At 42.9% G+C, this 20,206-nt stretch overlaps 1 protein-coding gene across 5 annotated transcripts in view; it reads left to right on the forward strand.

Moving 5' to 3' along the window:
• The window catches only part of ABCA1 (ATP binding cassette subfamily A member 1), a 126,055-nt gene that overhangs the window by 50,325 nt on the left and 55,524 nt on the right, over positions 1–20,206 (forward strand). For all 5 annotated transcript variants that reach the window (XR_004819513.1, XM_035723567.1, XM_035723568.1 and 2 more), the window contains exons 6-8: positions 60–181; positions 2,434–2,610; positions 16,493–16,585. Coding sequence is in view for 4 of the 5 variants with exons in the window: in XM_035723567.1 (XP_035579460.1) it covers positions 60–181; positions 2,434–2,610; positions 16,493–16,585 (392 nt within the window). In the remaining variant the exon portion in view is untranslated. The remainder of the gene's footprint in view (positions 1–59; positions 182–2,433; positions 2,611–16,492; positions 16,586–20,206) is intronic.

Here is a 20,206-nt window from a genome sequence, read left to right on the forward strand (position 1 = left end):
ACTCCCATTGTCCTTTTTTTTTTTAACTTATATGAAAATAAGATACTATTTCTCTGTAGGCTTGAAGCTTCAGGATTTCCTAGTGGACAATGAAACCTTCTCTGGATTCCTGACTTACAACCTTTCTCTGCCAAGGCTTACTGTGGACAGAATGCTGGGAGCCAATGTCAGTCTCCACAAGGTGAGCTACGGATGTTCAGCTTCCTCGGTGGGGCTGATGGCAGTTACATTGTTTAAGAGTGCCTGGAAAGAAATGCATAAACCCCCATCTCGGTAATGGTGCTGAAGGAGGTTATTAACTCAAGTTCAGCATTACCCATTTTTACTTCCCTGCTCAGGTTGGCATTGCCAAATCATCCAGAGAGTGGAATGTGCAACCTGGCATCGTGGGCCAGCTGGTTGAAATAAAATTGATTTCCTGCCTATCAACTGGCGTTTGTGGATAACTCCCCCCTAAAAGAGGGTGGGGGGGATGAATTTAAGATGAGTTAAACATTTTTTTTAAAAATGTTCACAGTTCTGAGACCATAGCCGGAGTTGAGGATTATTGAACAGAGCAGCTGTCTATAAAATCTAAGACAGATTTTATTTTTTAATTTTTTTTATTTTTAAAGATTTTTTATTTATTTGACAGAGAGAGACACAGTGAGAGAGGGAACACAAGCAGGGGGAGTGGGAGAGGGAGAAGCAGGCTCTCTGCGGAGCAGGGAGCCTGATGCAGGGCTCGATCCCAGGAGCCTGGGATCATGACCTGAGCCGAAGGCAGACGTTTAACGACTGAGCCACCCAGGCGCCCCTCTAAGACAGATTTTAAAACTTAATGCTTCCTTTAACGATGGATAAGAAAAATAAATAAGGAGAAAACCAGGAAGTAATATTAGTTGTTTATATAGAATTTTAATCTTAGATTCTTAGAAAACTTCCTTTGGCATAATTAGATCTCCTAGAGCTCCTGTGCAGTGAGCAGCAGACCTGGGTTGTATGGTTATCGATTTTCAGGGAAGCTTCCCAAGTTTATTCTTTGGCAGAAAGGGGCCCTGCTTCTTTACCCTGTCTCACATCTACACACTAGCTTATCTTTACAATAAGCAGAAGTAGTGGAAATGTTTATGCCCGAAAATAAGATCTTTGCTTTACATGATGTAGAATTTTTAAAATAGAAAAATGTGCTTACTGCTTGTCCTTATGAAACTAGGAAACTATGCCTTGTGTTTACCAGTTGTATGGTTGGGAGATGGGCCAAAGGCAGCAGGCTTATGAAAACAGTTGCATTTAGCACAATTTCCATTCCCCCCTGCCAATTTCATATCAGTCGCATCAGATCAGTTTAAAATAAGGGGCATCCTGAGTGTGGAGGTGGTCCTTGCATGGTATTAGGGTCTCTCTGCAACCAGTGCTCTCAAACCCAGATACCGAAGGTAGGCTGACAGCAAGGACTACTTGGAGAAAGGAGTAAGACGGAAGTGCACTTGAATGTCTGGTAGGTGAGGACTTCGTGAAAACCACGGCAGCCTGAATGCTCTGCAATGTTAGAAAGCTACATAGGCCTGGAGAGGCTTTCGGTCCATCACTCACGCTAGGTCATACTACGGGCAGGTCAAGCTGCACGGATTTAACTTGGGGGGGGTGGGTAATAATGGGTAATACAGAATCTGCATCATCCATTCGTTCCACAAATGTTTACTGTCAGTCATGTTTCTTATCCCACAAAGTGAGCAAGAAAAGCAAGCGCCTCTTACTGAATTTGCTGTCTCATGGGTAATAAGGACCGTCTGTGAAGAAGTACAGTTTATTGAGGCCCAGGAAAGTAATTAAGTACACAAAATATGGCCAAGGAAAGGCTCTCTATGGGTTTGCTCTAATGAATGCGTAAGAATGACTTAGAACTGGCCTTCAATGAGGCCTTTTCATAAGAGGCTTGGCTTTCTGGTACTCTCCGTGGGGGCAAATAAAATGAAGAGTTCCAAATTCTGAAATTGCTTCAAAATAGTTTTCTGCATCCATGAAATATCTATACCTGTAAGTAAATAGTATGAATGCTTTTTTTTCCTAATTCAGCCCAACCCCAGTTTAACATAAGTTCCAAAATAATGAGAATGTTTTTCTCAAATAAAATAAAATAATAAAAATGGTTTCAGGAGTTTAGACTTTCAATTCCTATTTCCTGAATCAATGTGTCCCACTTTTGAGAAAAAGCGTTGGACTCAGGATTTCCCTTCACAAGGACAAGAGTGTGGGAGATGATGAGTCAAAGACAACATTCAGACTTTAAGTTTCCGGTTAGACTGTGCCTTGTTATGTTCTGAAGGTTGGTAAAGAGATCTGATGCGTTGGACTATTGCGATGATGTCCATTCTTCAAAGCTGTACTGACCTAACTTCGCATCTTTGTAACCTGGTTTTGCTTGTCTCTCTTTGCATGAAATGCTTCCAGGTATTTTTGCAAGGCTACCAGTTACATTTGACCAATCTGTGCAGTGGATCCAAATTACAGGAGGTGATTCAACTTGGTGAACCAGAAGTTTCCACGCTTTGCAGCTTGCCAAGGGAGAAACTGGATGCTGCTGAGCAAGTCCTTCGTTCCAACATGGACATCCTGAAGCCGATCCTGGTGAGTAGGCTTGCCGTGTGGAGAAGCTTCAAGGACTCATGCTTTTGGAATGTGAACATTTTCCCTGGATAACGTAACTTTGCTTTTTGTAGAAACATAGGGCTGGCCAGGAGTTTGAGAGGTAATTTAGCTCAGTGGTATCCTGTTCTTTCAAACCTTTGGGCTTTTTCCCAAAGGGTAAAAGGGGGAAGAATGAGTTGGGTATAGCTCTGAGTATAATTCTAACATCCTCTGTGCTTGTTTCAGAGAAGACCTGTTTTTTATGTGTTTTTTTTAATATATTGTCCACATTTGAGATTATTAGAGTTCATTTGAAGGAGTTCCCCAGATTTAAAAAAAAAAAGTCTCACAATCATTTCTGGGAAGATGGATATCCATTCTTGAAAGCATCTCAGCAAGGAGACACTGTAAGCTGTCATGGTGGGAAAACCTTGGAACTGGATGGGAGCACACAATAATTAGATTAATCCATGACAAAATTTCATTTACAGAAAAAAAAATTGCAACAAAGTCTGATCAGCCTGGGAATCAATAGTTCAGAGAAGCGATCCCAGAGTATATGTGTTCATTCTTAAAAAATGTGGATGAACTTGGTCATCAGAGGGTTGGGTATAGTTCCAGAATGGGTGTATTTCTTTGGATTTTCTGGGAGCTCTGGTGACATACCTCTCCAACCACATCATTTAGCATCTGGTGTTCTGGCCTCCTACTCACCAGATAGCACTCTGATTTGTTAGTAGGTTCTCTTAAAACCAGGGAAAAAGCCTTGGAAGAAGGATGTGCCTGGAAAGAGATATTCCTCATTATAATAAAAAGAAATCAGAATCCTCTGGGACTTTGTGTAGCATGAATTCTTTCTAGAGAGATCCATTATCCCAGGGGTACTAAGAAGGTCCAATTTCTGGACTCAGTGCCTGGATCACACCCTAGAAAGTGATCTTGGAAACATCTCCTATGGTCTATACACTAATGACCAAGATGTTCCTGTATCCTACTTGACTCTATGATGGTGCAGGCTTCTGCCTGAGATGAAGGTAGTAGGAAAACTATGTGAGTTCTTGGGATTTTGGTTGATGGTGAACCAGTCAGTATAAAGGGCTTAGGCCTAATGCTTAAGATCTGTTTTTGTTTTATTATACTCAGTAAAAAAAAAAAATACTGAGTTGCTTGGTTCAGTGGTCTGATTCTATTGGTTAATATTTCTATAGTATAATTTCAAATAAGATATATATTTCTGAATTGGGATGATGTTTGCAGTTCCAGAAAACTGGTCCAAGTGGCTACCTAAGCTCATTGGTGTAGACATATGTAGCCTGTTGGCATTTTTTGGGTTGTGTGACATAGAGGGCCAAAGGTTATTAGAAATAGTAGACCATTTCCTTGTAGCTATTTCCTTTTAGCTATTTTGCTCTCTTTCACTACAAGACAGAAATGTTCACCCTTTCAGCTAGAATGATGCAAATTGTGGAAATATGGGTGCTTTTAGAAGACAGAATAATTTATGTTGGTGCCCATTCATTGTTTCATTTCTGTTTAATGATTAAACACTTACTGTGTGCACAACCCAGAAAATCCCTGCACTCACATAATGTCTGGATTTCACTCCAAGTAGAATGACAGTATAGCCTTCATGATCTGACAGTCGGCAGCTTAGGTTTCAACCTGATAATCATCCCTCCCTGGTTAGGAGGGTTAGCATGATGGGGTACATGGAAATGCACCACCATCAAAACTATCAGCTACATTGCGGTCCATCCTGTTGTGGTGGTCCCTTGTAGATCAGTTGGTTCATGGCTGGGTGTTAAAGTGGCTACCATATGCTTTTTGCACATTTCTTGGCCACAGAGAGCATCTCAGGTTCTGCTCCTGCCTATTTGCTGTTGCTGAGAGCTCTCTCTCCATAAAGTCAGAAAATGAGGCTCTTAAATTAGAATAGAGTGAGTGGTCAAAATTGTTCTATGTAAAGGTGATTTTGAAGGATACCTTTGGGATGAAATGACTTCCAAACATTTTGAAATGTGACTTTTATTTACCGAGTTAAACAGGCCCTTAATTGGAGCACTGGGATTGATATTTGATTTACATTAAGCAGCCTGTTATTCCTGCCATTTGGTTGACATTTCAACATTTTCAGTGGTAGATGAATGTGACATGCGACATCGTTGGCAATGGGCAGTTAATCACACTGAGAAACACGACAGGAGCAGCAGCCAGATGTCAGGTGCAGCGTCGTGGGCAGAAAAACTGGGGTGTCAGTGTGTGTTTCTGTACCAGAGTGGATTTTCAGGAAAGACATGTTTTGAAAAATTTCTTCTTCTTTTTTTTTTTTTTTTGGTTAGCGTGGATGTTTCTCTGTTTTTCAGCCAAGAGTTATTCTCTGTCTCCTGATGACCCCTGGACAACAGCGTTTTGACAACACGGGGGGAGGTGTGGCAGAGGGGAAGGGCCGTGGGCTTGGGGTTAGCTGCGTCTGGGTTCAAACGTTCCGTCGGAAGTTTTACCAGCTGTGTGATCTTGGATAACTTGAGTGTGAGCCAGCCTCAGTTTCTTCTTCTTTTACATGCAGATAATATACTTCACCCTTTGTCATTATTGGTCATGCCTATGAAGAGCATGACACGGGACCTGGCATACATCAGGTGTTCAGTAAATAGAAATTAATCATTGATAGAAATATTTTCATGCTGAAAGCAATTGCTGGGAAGATAGAAATTCTCTTCTGCGTTAGGAATCAGTCATGCCAAGCAAAGTAGCCCTGAAGAATATTTCAGCGAAAAATTTTATTCTTTGCCTAGATGCTGTCAAGGTTTCTTACCCTGTAGATTCTTATTTATGTGTAGACCTCAATTATTTATACCTTGCGTGAAAATTAATACTGGATTTCAGAATGGTATTGCATCCTTAAAGTTCTCTGGCGTTAATAGTGGTTTCCATTCAGCATTCTCCTTTAAATTTAAAAACATATTCATTTATTGAACTATGTTTTTTTTTCCCCCATCACCGGGCTGACCCATTCGGCCCCCCCGCCTCCCCCCGAAAACCCTCAGTTTGTCTCTCAGAGTCCATAGGCTCTCATGGTTCATCTCCGCCTCCAATTTCCCCACCTTCGTTTTTCCCTTCCTATTATCTTCTTCTTATTTTTTTTTTTTTAAACATATAATGTATTGTTTCAGAGGTACAGTATGTTAAATTCATTATGGTTCTGGGCGCCTGGGTGGCTCGGTTGGGCGACTGCCTTCGGCTCAGGTCATGATCCTGGAGTCCCGCGATCGAGTCCCACATCGGGCTCCCTGCTCAGCAGGGAGTCTGCTTCTCCCTCTGACCCTCCTCCCTCTCGTGCTGTCTGTCTCTCATTCTCTCTCTCTCAAATAAATAAAATCTTTAAAAAAAATTCATTATGGTTCAGGTATGTTCTGGGAGCTGGACTCAATGGAGATCCTCACAAAAATAGTTTCTGAGGAGTGTTGAGGATAGGTCGATACAGGAAATATTATCTCCAGGTTAAATGCATTTACGAAGGAAGACTTATGTTCATAGTATTTGTACTGTTGACATAACAGCCTCTAGGAGGGGATTGTGGCTATCTAGCAGTGACTCTTTTTCTCAGGGCTCAGCAAGGTGGATTTGGCTGTTACAGTTGGCTGGGCAGGTGAACTTTCCTTTGCCTTCCTTGCGGGTCCTTCTTGAAGCAGCGCCTACCTTTCTCAGATGGAGGAGAAGTCTTTATGGGGACCTCACTCTGCTGTCCTCCAGTAACCTCCGATCTGTTTTGGACTACGAGAAGGAGCTATAACAGGACTAGCAAATTCTGTCCAGAGGGGTATGTTTGCTTCTGTTGTCAAGGTCCTTGCTGATAGTGCTGGTTTCTTATTGCTGCTGTAACAAATAACCACACCCTTAGCAGCTTAGAACAACATGAATTGATTATTTTGTAATCCTGTAGGCCAGAAGTCTGGGCACAGTGTGGTTCCCCTAGGTCTACTCCTTAGAGTCTCACGAGACTGAAATCAGAGGCTTTACAGCGCTGTTTTCCTTTTTAGAGCCTCTGAGGATGCATCTGAGGATACATCTTCTTCTGAGCTCATTCAGGTTGTGAGGTGAACTCAGTTCCTTGCATTTGTAGGACTGATGTCCCTGTTTCCTACCCGGACGTCAGCTAGAGGCTGGTTTGCTCCTAGAGGCTGCCGGCATTAATTCTCATGTTTTTGTTTTTTTTTTTTTAAATCAGAGAGTGAGCACAAGCAGGGGGAGTGGCAGGAAGCAGGATCCCTGCTGTGTAAGGAGCCCGATGTGGGACTCAATCCCAGGACCTTAGGATCATGACCTGAGCCCAAGGCAGCCGCTTAGCTGGCTGAGCCACCCAGGCGTCCCTTTAATTTTTTTTCTTTTTTTTTTTAATGAGAGAGAGAGAGAGAGAGAGAGAAAGTCCTCATGATTTTCATGTGGCCCCTCTCCAGCCACACTGGGTCGAGACCCTCCCATGCTTTAAATTTCTCTGTCTTTTCCTTCTGCCATATCTCTCTGCTTCTAGCCAGAGAAAGTTCTCTGCCTTTGTGGGCTCATGTGATTAGATTGGACTCATCTAGATAATCTAGGATCATCTCCCTATTTGAAGGTCTATAACTGTAATGATATCTGTGTAAAGTACATTTTACAGTGTGATCTAACATATTCAAGTGCCAGGGGCTAGGATGCGGACTGCTTTGGGGAAGGCACTCATCCTGCCACAAATGTCTTTTAACTGAAAAGTGTATTTCATTATGTCTTTGAAATGTTTCCTCAGTGCTCTTGGCTTTTTATTCGTCCCTCTTCGGCTCTGTACATTTTCTTGCCCATATTCTGAGAGTGACTCGAACACATAATAAACGCTACCCACTAGGGTTTTTAATGCGCAAATCGAAAACAGCAGTGACTTTTGGAAGTAGGGCATCTCTGAACAAGACGTGAGACATTCATCAACAAACTGACGAAGATTTACTGTATGTCTGCTTTGTGCCAGGTCCTGTTCTAAGGCTCCAGAGCTTCAGCCACGATCAGGGCAGACAAACACACATGGAGCTTTCACTCTAGTGGGCACTGGGAACCAGCTTCGGCACTGGGAGCCAACTTCCAGGCTGAGATTGGGAATTTGAGGGATTCTTCATAGGTTCTGGGTCCGTGGACTGAGGGCTGTCCTTCCATCCCAGTTTCCCTGATGAGCCCCCAGCAGCTCCCTCACACCAGTCTTTGCCAGCATGAGACACTGTAAGCCTGGAAAGAATGTGGGGTTAGCTAGGCTTGGGTTCTAGTCTTGGCTCACTGTTGCCAAGTGATTCGAAAATGGCGTCTGATCCTTGAGGTGGGGCAAACGGTGTCTGATCCTTGAGTCAGGAAGGACAGGCATACGGACTTATCTTTTTAGGAACAACTTGGGGACTGCACAACCATGTGTTTAGATTGTCTTGACCTCTGATGATACCTTTACCCTAAAAGGGAAAGTTCTGTTTCTGTGGAACAAAGAACTCCGTTCACATGTCCTCTGAAGCATGCAGCATATTCTTGCAAAGGCAGAACTCAGTTCATGGGACAAAGGAAGTAAAGTGAGTGGTGCCCTGAGGTCCCCAGAAGACCAGTGATCTCACAGCTGGGCTCTGTGTAGATTGAAGGAACAGATAGAGAAGGAGGGAACAAAGTCGTCATTGTCTTGCACGCTCTTTGTTTAGCATCTTCTTGATCTTTAGACAAAGGCTTAGAATACAGAGGGGCTTGGCTCATTCCTTTTTGGGGCTACATACTTCAGCTTATCCCATGCAACCCTTAAAGCGTTTGTATGAATATTTTGTAGGAGAAAATAGTTGCTTTTCTCCTCCTGCCATAAAAGTCAGACATTTTTGGTAAGTATCAGGTTTTGTTTGGTGTTGTTTGATTGTACTGCCCACCTGTTTACAGCATATGCTTTTATCAGGCAGTCCATTGCGATCCTTATCATTTGGTAAATGGTAGAATGACACACCTCAGGGATTTACTCTTAAGACTGTGTCTTTGGGGGCACGTGGGTGGCTCAATCGGTTAAGCGTCTGCCTTCAGCTCAAGTCCTGATCCTGGGGCCCTGGGATGGAGTCCTGCATGGGGCTCTCTGCTCAGCAGGGAGCCTGCTTCTCCCTCAGCCTGCTGATCCCGCTGCTTGTGCGCTCTCTCTCTCTCTGTCAAATAAATAAATTAAAAAATCTTAAAAAAAGACTAATTCCTATAGGAAAAGGGGCGCACACAACTGGAGATAAATTGGTGAATTAAACAGAGTGTTAATATGACTTACTCTACTCCATCTGTATAGACATTTCTGCAGACTCTTCCTTGAAAAGTGCTATTTCTTAAATTAAGGTTTAGGTTTGATTTTGGTCCTGAATTATGTGGTAGTAGATATATTAAACTGTGTTTAAAAAGAGAAAAAAAGTTGGGGCACTTGGGTGGTGCCGTCATGTTAATCCTCTGACTCTTGGCCAAGGTCATGATCTCAGGGTCTTGAGATTGAGCCCTGTATCGGGCTCCACACTCAGCGTGGAGTCTGCTCAGGGTTCTCACTCCTTCTCCCTCTGCCCCTGTCCCCTGAGCACTCTCTCTTTCTCAAATAAGTCAATAAATCTTTCTAAAAAAAAAACAAAAAAGTATTTTTTAATTGCATTAAACACATAAAATTTAAACGTTAAATTTAAATTGTTGAATTGTTTTTAAAAGATTAGTACCTCCCTCCGACATGAGTTTTATAGTTCCCTACTTTAGTAAGAAATATTAAAATATTCCTCAAAGGAAAACTTCATTGTCATGTGAGTCATTGGGAAGAGGTAAGATGTCTTCTGGGTGGCAGTAGTCTTTGTACCTGGTATCTGGCTTATTTATTTTCCATTTGAGCTAAAACATAAAATCTTAGCCTTCAGTTGGATTTTCTGAATATGGGCAAAGTGAAGTAGAGACTTTTAGCCTATTTTGAGAGTAAGGGAAGTTTGAAATGTCCTAATGCACACCTTGTAACATGTATTCACGGGGGAAAATAAAATTGTGCATTATATTGAAAATCCTATTCAAATGTATATGTGTCCACATTATTTAGTAGTAGAGTCCCTGAAAAATTTGGATGGGGATAAGATTTTTGTAAATTGAAAAGAGTTTTCAATTACATTTCATTTCACAGATGTTCTGTCTTCTATTTCTATTTGGCTGTGGCTTCTCAATGCATTAGTAATCTCTCCCAGTCTTTATTTTATAGTGATCGTGTATAAACAAACACTTAAATTAACTCATTCAGCAAATACTGAGCCCTGATCTGTGCCATGCACGGGTCTAGGGGGGCAGTGGCGAGCAACAGCTTTCTTTGTTTCCCTGCTGGTGGGCAATGGATGGGACAGACCAGAAAAAGGAGCAGAAGCATTCTCTGCTGGGTGTTGTGTAGGCCTAACCCACACTAACTAACCCAGTCTTTGAGGATCAGGAAAGAAGCATCTGTTAAGTTGGGACCTAAAGAATAAAGTTTAGTCAAGTAAAGAGCAGGGAGGAGAATGTTCCAGGACCTGGCTTGTGTATGGGGTACAGAGTGAGGAGAGAAACTGAAGGTGGTATTTAGGGGAACCGCACATGATGGAGTGGTTCAGAGTGGAGCAGATATATATGGGGAGTTAGACGGTAGAAAGAACAGTAAGACAGGACGCTGTGGAGGTGACCACAGGTTAGTAGAGGCAAACTTTCAGGAGCTGTGTTAGGCCCTTGGGCCTTATTCTTTAGAGCAAGGGCACCCACTGAAAGGCTCCAGAGGGTGAGTGACTCGATGAGGTGAATTTGAATGACCTTTGAAGCAGGACTCACACCAATTCATCTCTTGCCCTCCTGAGGTGTTTCTCTCTTGCTTTTGGTTTTTCTTCCACACACATTTACTGGGCGCCTAGTTATTCTGTACCAGGAACTATGTTGGATGCTGAGTTGAAATCAAACACCGGCTCAGAAATTAAAGTCAAATTGACTTGACTAGGTTACCGCCTTTTTAGTTTTCAATCTTTTACAATTTAGTTAAGCTAGTAGAATAGAAAGACTATAATGAAATCATCTGTTAGACCCCCCCCCCCAAAATGGGGCACAATGGCCTTTGTCATTCTAGGGCCAGCGCTCCAGAATGTCATACTCTTAGGCAGTGTTGCCATGTTGTGATTAACACACTTTGCAGAAATTGGCAGGAGCCTTTTGGGTAATATAATATGCATTTGTCTATCCTTCCTGTAATGTTATTACAGTATTTAGTTATCTAAAATTATTGCATCATAAATGAATTCTGGTTAGCTTAACGTAGGTCATGTAGTCCCTCACTAAAGGTTTTGTCTTCACTGCTTTGCCCTCTTTCTTCATACAAGAAAATCACTTGCCTCCTGTGGTCAACAGGGACCCATGTGAGTTCATAGCCAAGGGAATGTTTTTGTTTTGGAAAAATAATAGGAATTCCAAACTGTAGATTGTTTACTGGAACTCTTCGGAAATACTGGTTGGCAAGCTTGGCCTTCCTTTGTCAAGTATTAGCAGGAGACCACAGTTAATACTAGGTGCAGGCACGTGGTTCTCAGACCTCCTTTTATGGCCCAGTTTCAGGGCATGTTTCCTGGGGTTAATTTTATTCAGGGAACTTCCGCATCTTTCGGATCAGATCTGTAGTCAAGCCAACTTACACTCTTGACCCTTCTTCCACTTCTGCCCGCTTTGCTTCCTTTCCTCCTCTCTCCCTCTTTTATCTTTCATTTAGTTAAAAAGTATGAACTAGTGAAAACTTACGACAAGGCACAGGGACTAACATAAAGAACACCCTTGTCCCGTCATCCGTCGTTCACCTTGCTTGCTTCCGATTCTTTTTAAGAAGTAAAACATTACAGGTATTGTCAGTGCCATCCTGTGGCACTGTGTACATCCCCCTCTCTTTCCCTCAGAGACCGTCACGATCCTGGGGCTGCATGCTTTCTGCTTCATACCATATAGATGTATTTGCATTCTGTTAATAACAGTATACCCTATTGGTTTGTAGGTGTTCACATCGTATAAATGCGTATATTGATCTGCAACTTGTCTTTTTCAGTCCATATCATGTTGTTGAGATTTATCAGTATTAAACACGTGGCATCTGATTCATTTTAACTGCTACATGGTATTTCCTTTATATACTGAAATTTAAAAAAATCCGTTCTTCAGTCTCTGGCTTATTTTTTCACATTGTTTATGGTGTCTTTTGGTGCATCGTTTCTACTTTTAAAAAGCTCAAGTCATTTTTTCCACCTTGGTTTGGACTTTTTATATTTTAAGAAGGCCTCCCCTACCCCAAGTTCATAAAGACATCTTCTCCTATATATTTGCAACTTTCATTTTTTACTTTGAGCTCTGTAATCTGCCAAGAACCTAATTTTGTATAGTGGTGTGAGATGGAAAACTTTCTAATTTTTCTTACATGAACAACTAGTCCCAGCAACAGTAATTGAATAGCCCATCTTTTCCCCATGAATTTGTTTTTTTTTCTTTTCCTTTTTTTTCCCCCCCATGAATTTGTAATATTTAGTTTGCAGATTCTCCTCAGTCTCTTCTCTATATTTTATAACATCCAAGCACAGAAAAGTAAAATGAAGTCTTGAGCAAAATATCTGGATACCCTGAGCTTTAAACAATGCTGAAGGTGAATTGTTTTTTGTCTTTTTTTTTTAACCCTGTCATGTCAGCCCACACCTGTGTGTAACTCCAACACATCTTTGAAAATGAAAGTTTATTTGTATTGACAATAGGTTGCAAATACTTATGTTCATGAATACTGAGCACTTAATCTCATACAACAGTTAGTGTAAAAAGGGATCCTAAAAAGGACCTTGATTGTCCTACCTATTACTTATGGATGGCTTTAGCCAATGTTCCTCTTAGAGACCAAAACCTGAGTTAGAAGCAAACCAGAGCTCAGACTATTGACAATAACTATATGATGTGGTATTGCATTTGTGTCTGAATATGTGAAAGTCTGATATCCACGGTAAATATGATGAAGTCCTTATATTTATGTCTGTGGTCAGCTGTGGTGTTCATGGGTTAAACAGTCATGCAGTGCGTGTGTGGAGCTTTGCTGAATTGTGTAGCTTTTAAAACAAGAAGAATAAGCCTGCCTCAAAGGTTAAGACATTTAAGTTGAAAAACCTGAAGGGAAAATCAGTACCTATGAAAGTTTAAATTCATTCAGATGAGGAAGGCATCATCTGAGAACAGTATGAACTGCTGATTGATTAGTACCCTTCAGGGGAGAGGTGACTGCAAATGGTGACAACAGGCCAAGTCTCTGAAACCAGCTAAGACTTGGCCTTCGGCACTTGGTGGCTGTGAACTCAGTCGGTGGGCCGTTCTGGCCGCACATGCATTGTGCACCACCTCCGATCCCAGTCGAGCCGGGTGAACGGCTTGGCCTATCTTCAGTGCTTCACCATCCAAAGCAGACAGCGTTGTGTTGACCAGAATGCACAACCAGCCACCTTCGTGCAAAGCAGGCTGTGAAAAAGAGGCATGAACGTTGTCCAAGGGGCTGTGGCTTAGTGGTTCTCAAACTTCTCTGTGCAAAAAAAAACCCCCGAGGCTTCTTGGCTCACATGCCTCGCTTCTGAATCAGTAGGTCTCCGAGGGCTGGGAGGCTGCACGCTTAACAAACACGGCAGCTGGTGCTGGTGCAAGAGCTTTGAGACCACACTGTAGCCACGGAAGCTGCTCCTTTACACGCGTCTGCCATGGTTTTGGTTGTTGTCAAGGGCAATTGGTGCCATTTAAATTTAATATTTCCTCTTTGTAGATTCACTTCTTTTGCTTAATAAACTTAGAAAAGAAATTCTCTCTCTACTGTAAACGTAAAAAATCAATATCATTATAAAGAGATTGCATATGCATTAAGGTGAGTGTGTGTGTGCATACACACGTGTGTATGTATGTAGGCATAGATGTACACACATACCTAAACGTGGTGATGATTTTTCCTTTCAGTCTTTCGATTTAAATGTCAACCTTGGGACAAGTTTATATGTGTGCATGTGTGATACAAATTACATCTGTAGTTATATTTCATCCACCGATCATTACTTACCATAAGTATATATTTCATCTGCTTAATATTTTTTGTTTCACAGTTTTGCAAACAGGGAAAGGTGGGCCTTAGGGAGGAAAGGTGCATTCATTTCAAGCCTTCAGGAATTAGGTCTTAGTCTTGCACCGAAGAGGGTTTCTAATGTTAGAAATAGCACACTGGGAGTGGCTGATGGGCTTTGAGATGACAACTCTAGCTCTCTGCTCAGTGGAGGGAGGCCGCCTCGACAGGAGAAACAGTTCTTCGAGAGCTAGCCAAGAAACGGAAGGGAGGATGGATGTTTTTTCAAGAACTAGAAAGCCCTTCAGTTTTGGTAGTAAACTTTTGGTGAAGGGAAGAGGAAGGCAGGGGTGACATTGCTGAGAACTGTGAAGGCTCACTGTGTGCCAGGTGCTGTGTGAGATGCTCTGCACACATCCTCTCATTCAGCGTTCTTGACACCGCCAGCCCATGTGCACGCCACGAACGCTGATGCATTGAGCCATTTGCCCAGGGGTCTGTAGCCACCCCGGGTCCCCATAATCGGAGAAGAGGGGACAGAGTGACAACAATCATCAGAATCTTATTTCCATTAAGACTTTATTAAAAAAAATGGATTAACTACTAAAGTTTAAACTGTGGAAAAGGACATTCAGTTAATTTGGCGTTCTTTTGTTTTGCTGCACAATTCTGAGTGTGCGTCATCTTGTGAGCCTGATGGAAGCATAGAAACACTTTACCTCCCATGCCTTCCAATGAAGACCTCTCAGTTTGTTAGTTTTCTTCTTGTAGGTTCTGTAGAGTCAACTCTTAATGTGCTAACCTTTAGTGATGATGTAAACCTGTAGTAAGAAAGTGAAAAACCAAAAATCTCCCTCTTGTTTCTGCTCGTGATTACTTAATGGAATCATCGTTAACAATCTGTGAGTTGCATCACCGAGACCTACTTGAGTATAGTGGTTAAGGGTAATCAGAGGCCCATCTGAAGACGGGGAGTGTGGGAAAGGTGGACCCTGGGGAGTAAGCCGCTCTAGGAGAGCTCATAAGTCAGGCTGGACAGATTCTTTCATAGACCCTTTAGACAGATTGTATCAGGAATGTACATTCAGGATTTGGCTTGGATATTATGATGATCATTATGATACTAACTTTTAATCTGTATTTGGAGTTCTTTTTATTTTATTTTTTATTTATTTTTTTTAAAGTAAGCTCCACACCTAGTGTGGAGCCCAACAGGGGACTTGAACTCATGACCTTGAGATCAAGACCTGAGCTGAGATCAAGGGTGGGCCCCTTAACTTACTGAGCCACCCAGGTGCCCCTGGAGTCCTACCTATTTATCTATCAATCTCGATCTCTCTTTTTTTATTTATTAAGATTTTATTTATTAGAGATATGACAGAGATACCGAGAGAGAGCATGAGTGGAAAGGAGAGAGAAGCAGGATTCCCAGTGGGCAGGGAGTCCAGTGCAGGTGGGGCTTGATCCCAGGACCCTGAGATCGTGACCTGAGTCAAAGGTAGCCACTTAACCAACTGAGCCACCCAGGTGCCCTCCTCCCCTGGAGTTCTTTTTAAAGAAAAATCTCCCCAGCTGCTAGTTCTGAGATAATGATGAGCTCTGTCCACTTCCAGCTGTTTTCCACATAGTCTGTATTATGATTTCATAACATTTCTTGATACAAGACAAATAGCAAAATAGCCCAGGCTTGGGGCGCCTGGGTGGCTCCGTCATTTAAGTATCCAACTCTTAATTTCAGCTAATGTCATGATCTCTGGGTCGTGGGATCAAGCCCCGCATCAGGTTCCACGCTCAGCACGGAGTCTGCTTGAGTTTTGCTCCCTCTGTTCCTCCCCTTGCTCGTGCTCTCTCTCTAAAATACATAAATATATCTTAAAAAAAAAGCCCAGCCTTCTCTAGATTAAAGAGGTATCTGATATATTAAATAAAATGATGCCCATAGAAGCGCCAAGGAAATACGGGTTTTCCCAGAAACTGTTTTTTTCTATTTAACAAATAAAAATGATGAAACTAACCCTGTATCTTTTTCTTTTTGGAAGCCTGAAAACTCAGAACCCAAATTTGAGGCTCCTCAGCTCTTGTAATTCTGGCTTCAGGGTCCATGCATCATTGTTATTTTTCTTTTCTAGGGCAGGCTTTCTGCCCTAACTTATCTTTTCCTTGGGCCCAATTAATTATTTTTTTTTATATTTGCTGTGAAACTAGGTAGCATATAACAGCAATTAAATATACACACGAGTAAATATAAAGATCTGACTAAAAGTAGATACAAAAATAAGCGTTCTGTATTAAGTTTCCAGTGTGAGTGCTGGCTTGAGCAGAATGAGTGAGAATTTCTCCTTTCCATGCTTTTGGCAGCTTTAAACTTTACATAGTCTTCCTTTCTTGTGAGCCATTACAAACTTGTTTTTCAGGGTCATTCCTCTGTTGCCCATCTTGCAGACAGAGTTGGGAATTTGTCATCAGAGTTGCATTGGAGACACACACACACTCCCCCCACCCCCACAGCATGAGATGGTTTTATCTGTTGCATATCAAATAATTTTAAATATATATTTCTACACTATTTAAAAGCATTCGTTAGAGGATTAGTAATTCTTATCTAAAACAACCTGCAGACTGGCAGTTAGAATAATTTTAGTGTCTTATTTTGGTTAGGAGTGGGTTTCTTGTCTTTTAAACACAAGATTGTGAACAGTTTTAATTGTTTATTTTCAGTAAAGATTTCAGGTTTACAGTTGAGCTTAGAAACAAAGTATTTTTTTCTCATTCCAGAGGGAACTAAACTCTACATCTCCCTTCCTGAATAAGGAACTGGTTAAAGCTACAGAAACTTTGCTGGATAGTCTCGGGACTTTGGCCCAAGAGGTAAGTTGTGTCTTTCAGCACCAGGAGGCAGACCATCCACTCTGACTTTTTCTCTACCCCGAGTGTGGCTTAGGGGGTCCTTTTGATTTGAATGTTACGTGACGCATAAAATCAATTTTAGAAGCATCCATGAACTTAAAAATCATCTGATCTGAGCTCCTTCCTTTAGAGATGAAGAAACCAAGATGCAGAGATGTCTCAGAGCTAATTAGTTGTGGCTGAAGTCCCGGTACCTAATCTAGAACTTTCTCCCAGTGTTACCCTCTGACCCCAGCAAGGCTGGTCTTTTTTTTTTTTTTTTTTAAGATTTTATTCATTTATTTGAGAGAGAGAGAGAGCACATGAGATGGGGGAGGGTCAGAGGGAGAAGCAGACTCCCTGCTGAGCAGGGAGCCCGATGCGGGACTCGATTCCGGGACTCCAGGATCATGACCTGAGCCGAAGGCAGTTGCTTAACCAACTGAGCCACCCAGGCACCCCCGCAAGGCCGGTCTTTTTACCAGAACGTTTGTTTGCTAACTAAAGAGGATGGCGTATAGCCCCAATTCAGACCTTCCCCTGTAAACACCTGGCCTCTGACATTCGCCTTTGGGAATGCCATTTCTTGATGAACATTAAGTCGTGTTTGCCTTTTGGGTCTGCATGTTGACAAATGTATCAGAATAACTTTATATGCACAAGATCAGGGGGGCCTGTGGGTGCTGGCAAAAGCAGTTAACCTTTTCTCTGCCTGGCGGCCGGCGTGTGACATACATAACACCCAACCTTGTTGCAGGTTAGACTTGGAGAAGAGGAGCTGTTTGGAGCCCAGTGTATAAGGAGCTGAGCCAGGGGGCGGCCGTCAGAAATAGTCAGGCCTAAATGTCCAGGACAGTGGATAGGAATAATGTTCTCAGCCTTGGTCCTGCCTTTTTTGAATCATTTCTCTAAATCATTTTTTGGTATTTGCTTTATTTTTCTCAAATACCAAAATTCAGTTTTCCGAGAATAAAAGTATTGTACGTCCATGATGGGAAGTGCAGAGCATTTGGAAAACACGGAGATTAAGCCCTGTTGACAGTTTGGCGTATTGCATTTAGTTCAGTTTTCTTTTTTCTTTGAATTCTGCTCATGGGTGTCTGACTAAAGAGGCGTGTGTTTTGGGTCCTTTTCGGGAGAAGTCCTTTCCAGCCTGCCATTTGTTATTCTGCTTGTGAATGCTGGTGACCTTTAGGTAGGTGCAGAAGCTGGGTCACCTGGGGCTCTTCCAGAAAGAAAAACAGAAACTGACCTGCAAGTCCATAGCCGTTGCTCGAGGGTCCTGTTAGTGGGCACCGGCGTACCCTTGTCCTCTCCCAGCTTTCCTCCTAGCCTTAGAGCAAGCAGAGCGGAGACTGTGACGTGGGAGGGTGTCTCTAAATTTAGGGTCTGGGTACAGTGTTTTCTCTTACATCACTGGTCTGCCTTTTGTCCAGGGTAAGACAAATAATTGAAAGCATGTGATGTTCCCATTGCTGATGAGGCAGAAAGTCTCCACTGAGCCATGTATCATTTTTCTTGGCAGCTGCTGCTCTGTGCCCTGCTTGCTCCCTGGGCCAGGGCAAGCAAGGGCCACCCAGTGCTCTGGTGGAACACCTTCAAGTAACCATGACCATGAGTTACTTATTGTCAAACTTGCTATTTTCCTGAGACAGATGGGGAGAAGATAAATAAATGCACATGTGTATCTGTTCAGTGTTTGAAAGAAAGTTGGATGTTTTGACCAAAGCATCACCCTTGAAAGGAAAAGGGAGCTAACAGTTTCTGAGGCCCTCCCCCGATTCATGCAGTTTCACCCCATTTCTCTGTATTGTTCACATGACAAATGTGAGTGGGTCTTATTCTGCCCATTTTACAGATGGCACGGAGGCTCAGAAGAGTGGGACTCACAATCATCTAGGTAGTTAGTTGGCAAAAACTAGGATTTGAACCCAGGACTGTTGGACTACAAACCCCATGTTCTTGCTGCCAGAGCCTACTTTTTGTGTGATGAACTCTGGTGGAAACTAGACTAGACTAGAAAGGATACTCTTCAAAGAAGGAAATGCGAATTAACAAGGCCTGGCAGTTGGGTAGAAGTGGGGACTTTAGGAACCAGATGAGTGAAAGCTGCGTGAGCTCCACCTCTGGCTGACAGGGAAGGTGTGCCTGATGAGACAGGGAAGGCAGGACGGGGAGCCCATCTCTCCAGCCCCTACCAGGTCCCTGACATTGCTAGATGGTGGGGTCTCAGAAGCGAGCACACTAGCTTTCCTGTTCTCGTGGGGCTTGCATGGTGGGAGATAGAAATAAACAGGTCAGCATATAATGTGCTGAAGAAAAATAAAGCAGGGTAAGAAGGATAGAGGGTGTGAGGTATTGTTTCAACGGGGTGATGAGAGGAGTCCTCTCTGACGAGGTGACAGTTGAACCTGAAGAAATGACCATATATTGTCCACTCCAAGCAGGAACAGATACAAAGACACCGATGTAGGGTATGATGAAGGAAGGTATTTAAAGACCCGGGAAGGAGGATGGTGTGGCCAGAACAGAGGGAGCAAGGGAAAGGGTGCTGGGAGCTGAGGTCGGAGAGGGAGGTGAGCACCGTGCAGGCCTGGTAAGGCTGGATTTAAGCCGAGCAAGATGGGAAGCCAGTGGGGGGTTGGAGCACAGGGTATATGATGTGACCTAGAGTATGAGACTGTTTACAGTTTGGCTGTTAAATTGGGAAGAGACTAAGGTTGGGGCACGGGAAGAAGGGGGCCATTGCAGTGTCTTGAGAAAGTAGTCAGCCAGCCATTCAGTTGCTCCACAGATGATTATCAAACACCGTCTTCCGTGGGCTGGAGGACAAATGGCCACCCTTCCCTGTGAGTGGGAGTGCTTCACACTGAGCTGAGGTGTAGAAAAATGAGTAGGAGTTCACCCCAAGACAGGTGCTGGGAAGAGCCAACAGTTTGGAATAACTCCATCATTCTGGTGCCTCTGTCCAAAGATAAACTGGTTTTATGTGGGAAGAAGTTTGTTCTTTCGGTTGGGGGCTGGTGGTAGTGAGGCAGCCTGTGGAAAGAGAAGTGAGTGGCTCTCACTTACTGTCATTAAAACATCTCCAGTGCTGCTTACCCACCAACAGAAGGAAAGGTGGTCTGGCTACCTCTGCCCTCCCTGTTCAGATACCTCATCCAGGTGATGAAAAGATAAAGTAAGGAAAAGCTAGCCACCCAATTCTGTTCTTGTACCATATGTCAGATGCTCCCTCTGAGGGAGAAATGTTTGTGACCTCTGACCTACCCCTGGAGTGCCTGGTTTCCCCCTGGAGGCAGAAGGCAAAGTCAGGATCTACAGTATCAAGGAGCATGTGACCCAAAAGAACCAGAAGGCTGAGATGGAAAACTGGGCACACGGTTTCAGAATCTAGGGCTTCTACAGGGCGTGGGCAGGGCCCCTGGGTCTCTCCCCTCTGCCCTCCATGGCTCAGTCTTTCGGGTGGTGAGAACATGCAGTGACATTTCAAGGAATGTAGAGATTTATTACTGATTTATTGTGAAATGTGTAGAAATGCAAAGTGCTTGATAAGTAATGATAAGAACAGTTGGGCCAAGAATTCTACGAGGTGCTGGAGCG

Source organism: Zalophus californianus, chromosome 13 (genome assembly GCF_009762305.2).
Source record: "Zalophus californianus isolate mZalCal1 chromosome 13, mZalCal1.pri.v2, whole genome shotgun sequence".
Classification (NCBI taxonomy): Eukaryota; Metazoa; Chordata; class Mammalia; order Carnivora; family Otariidae; genus Zalophus; species Zalophus californianus.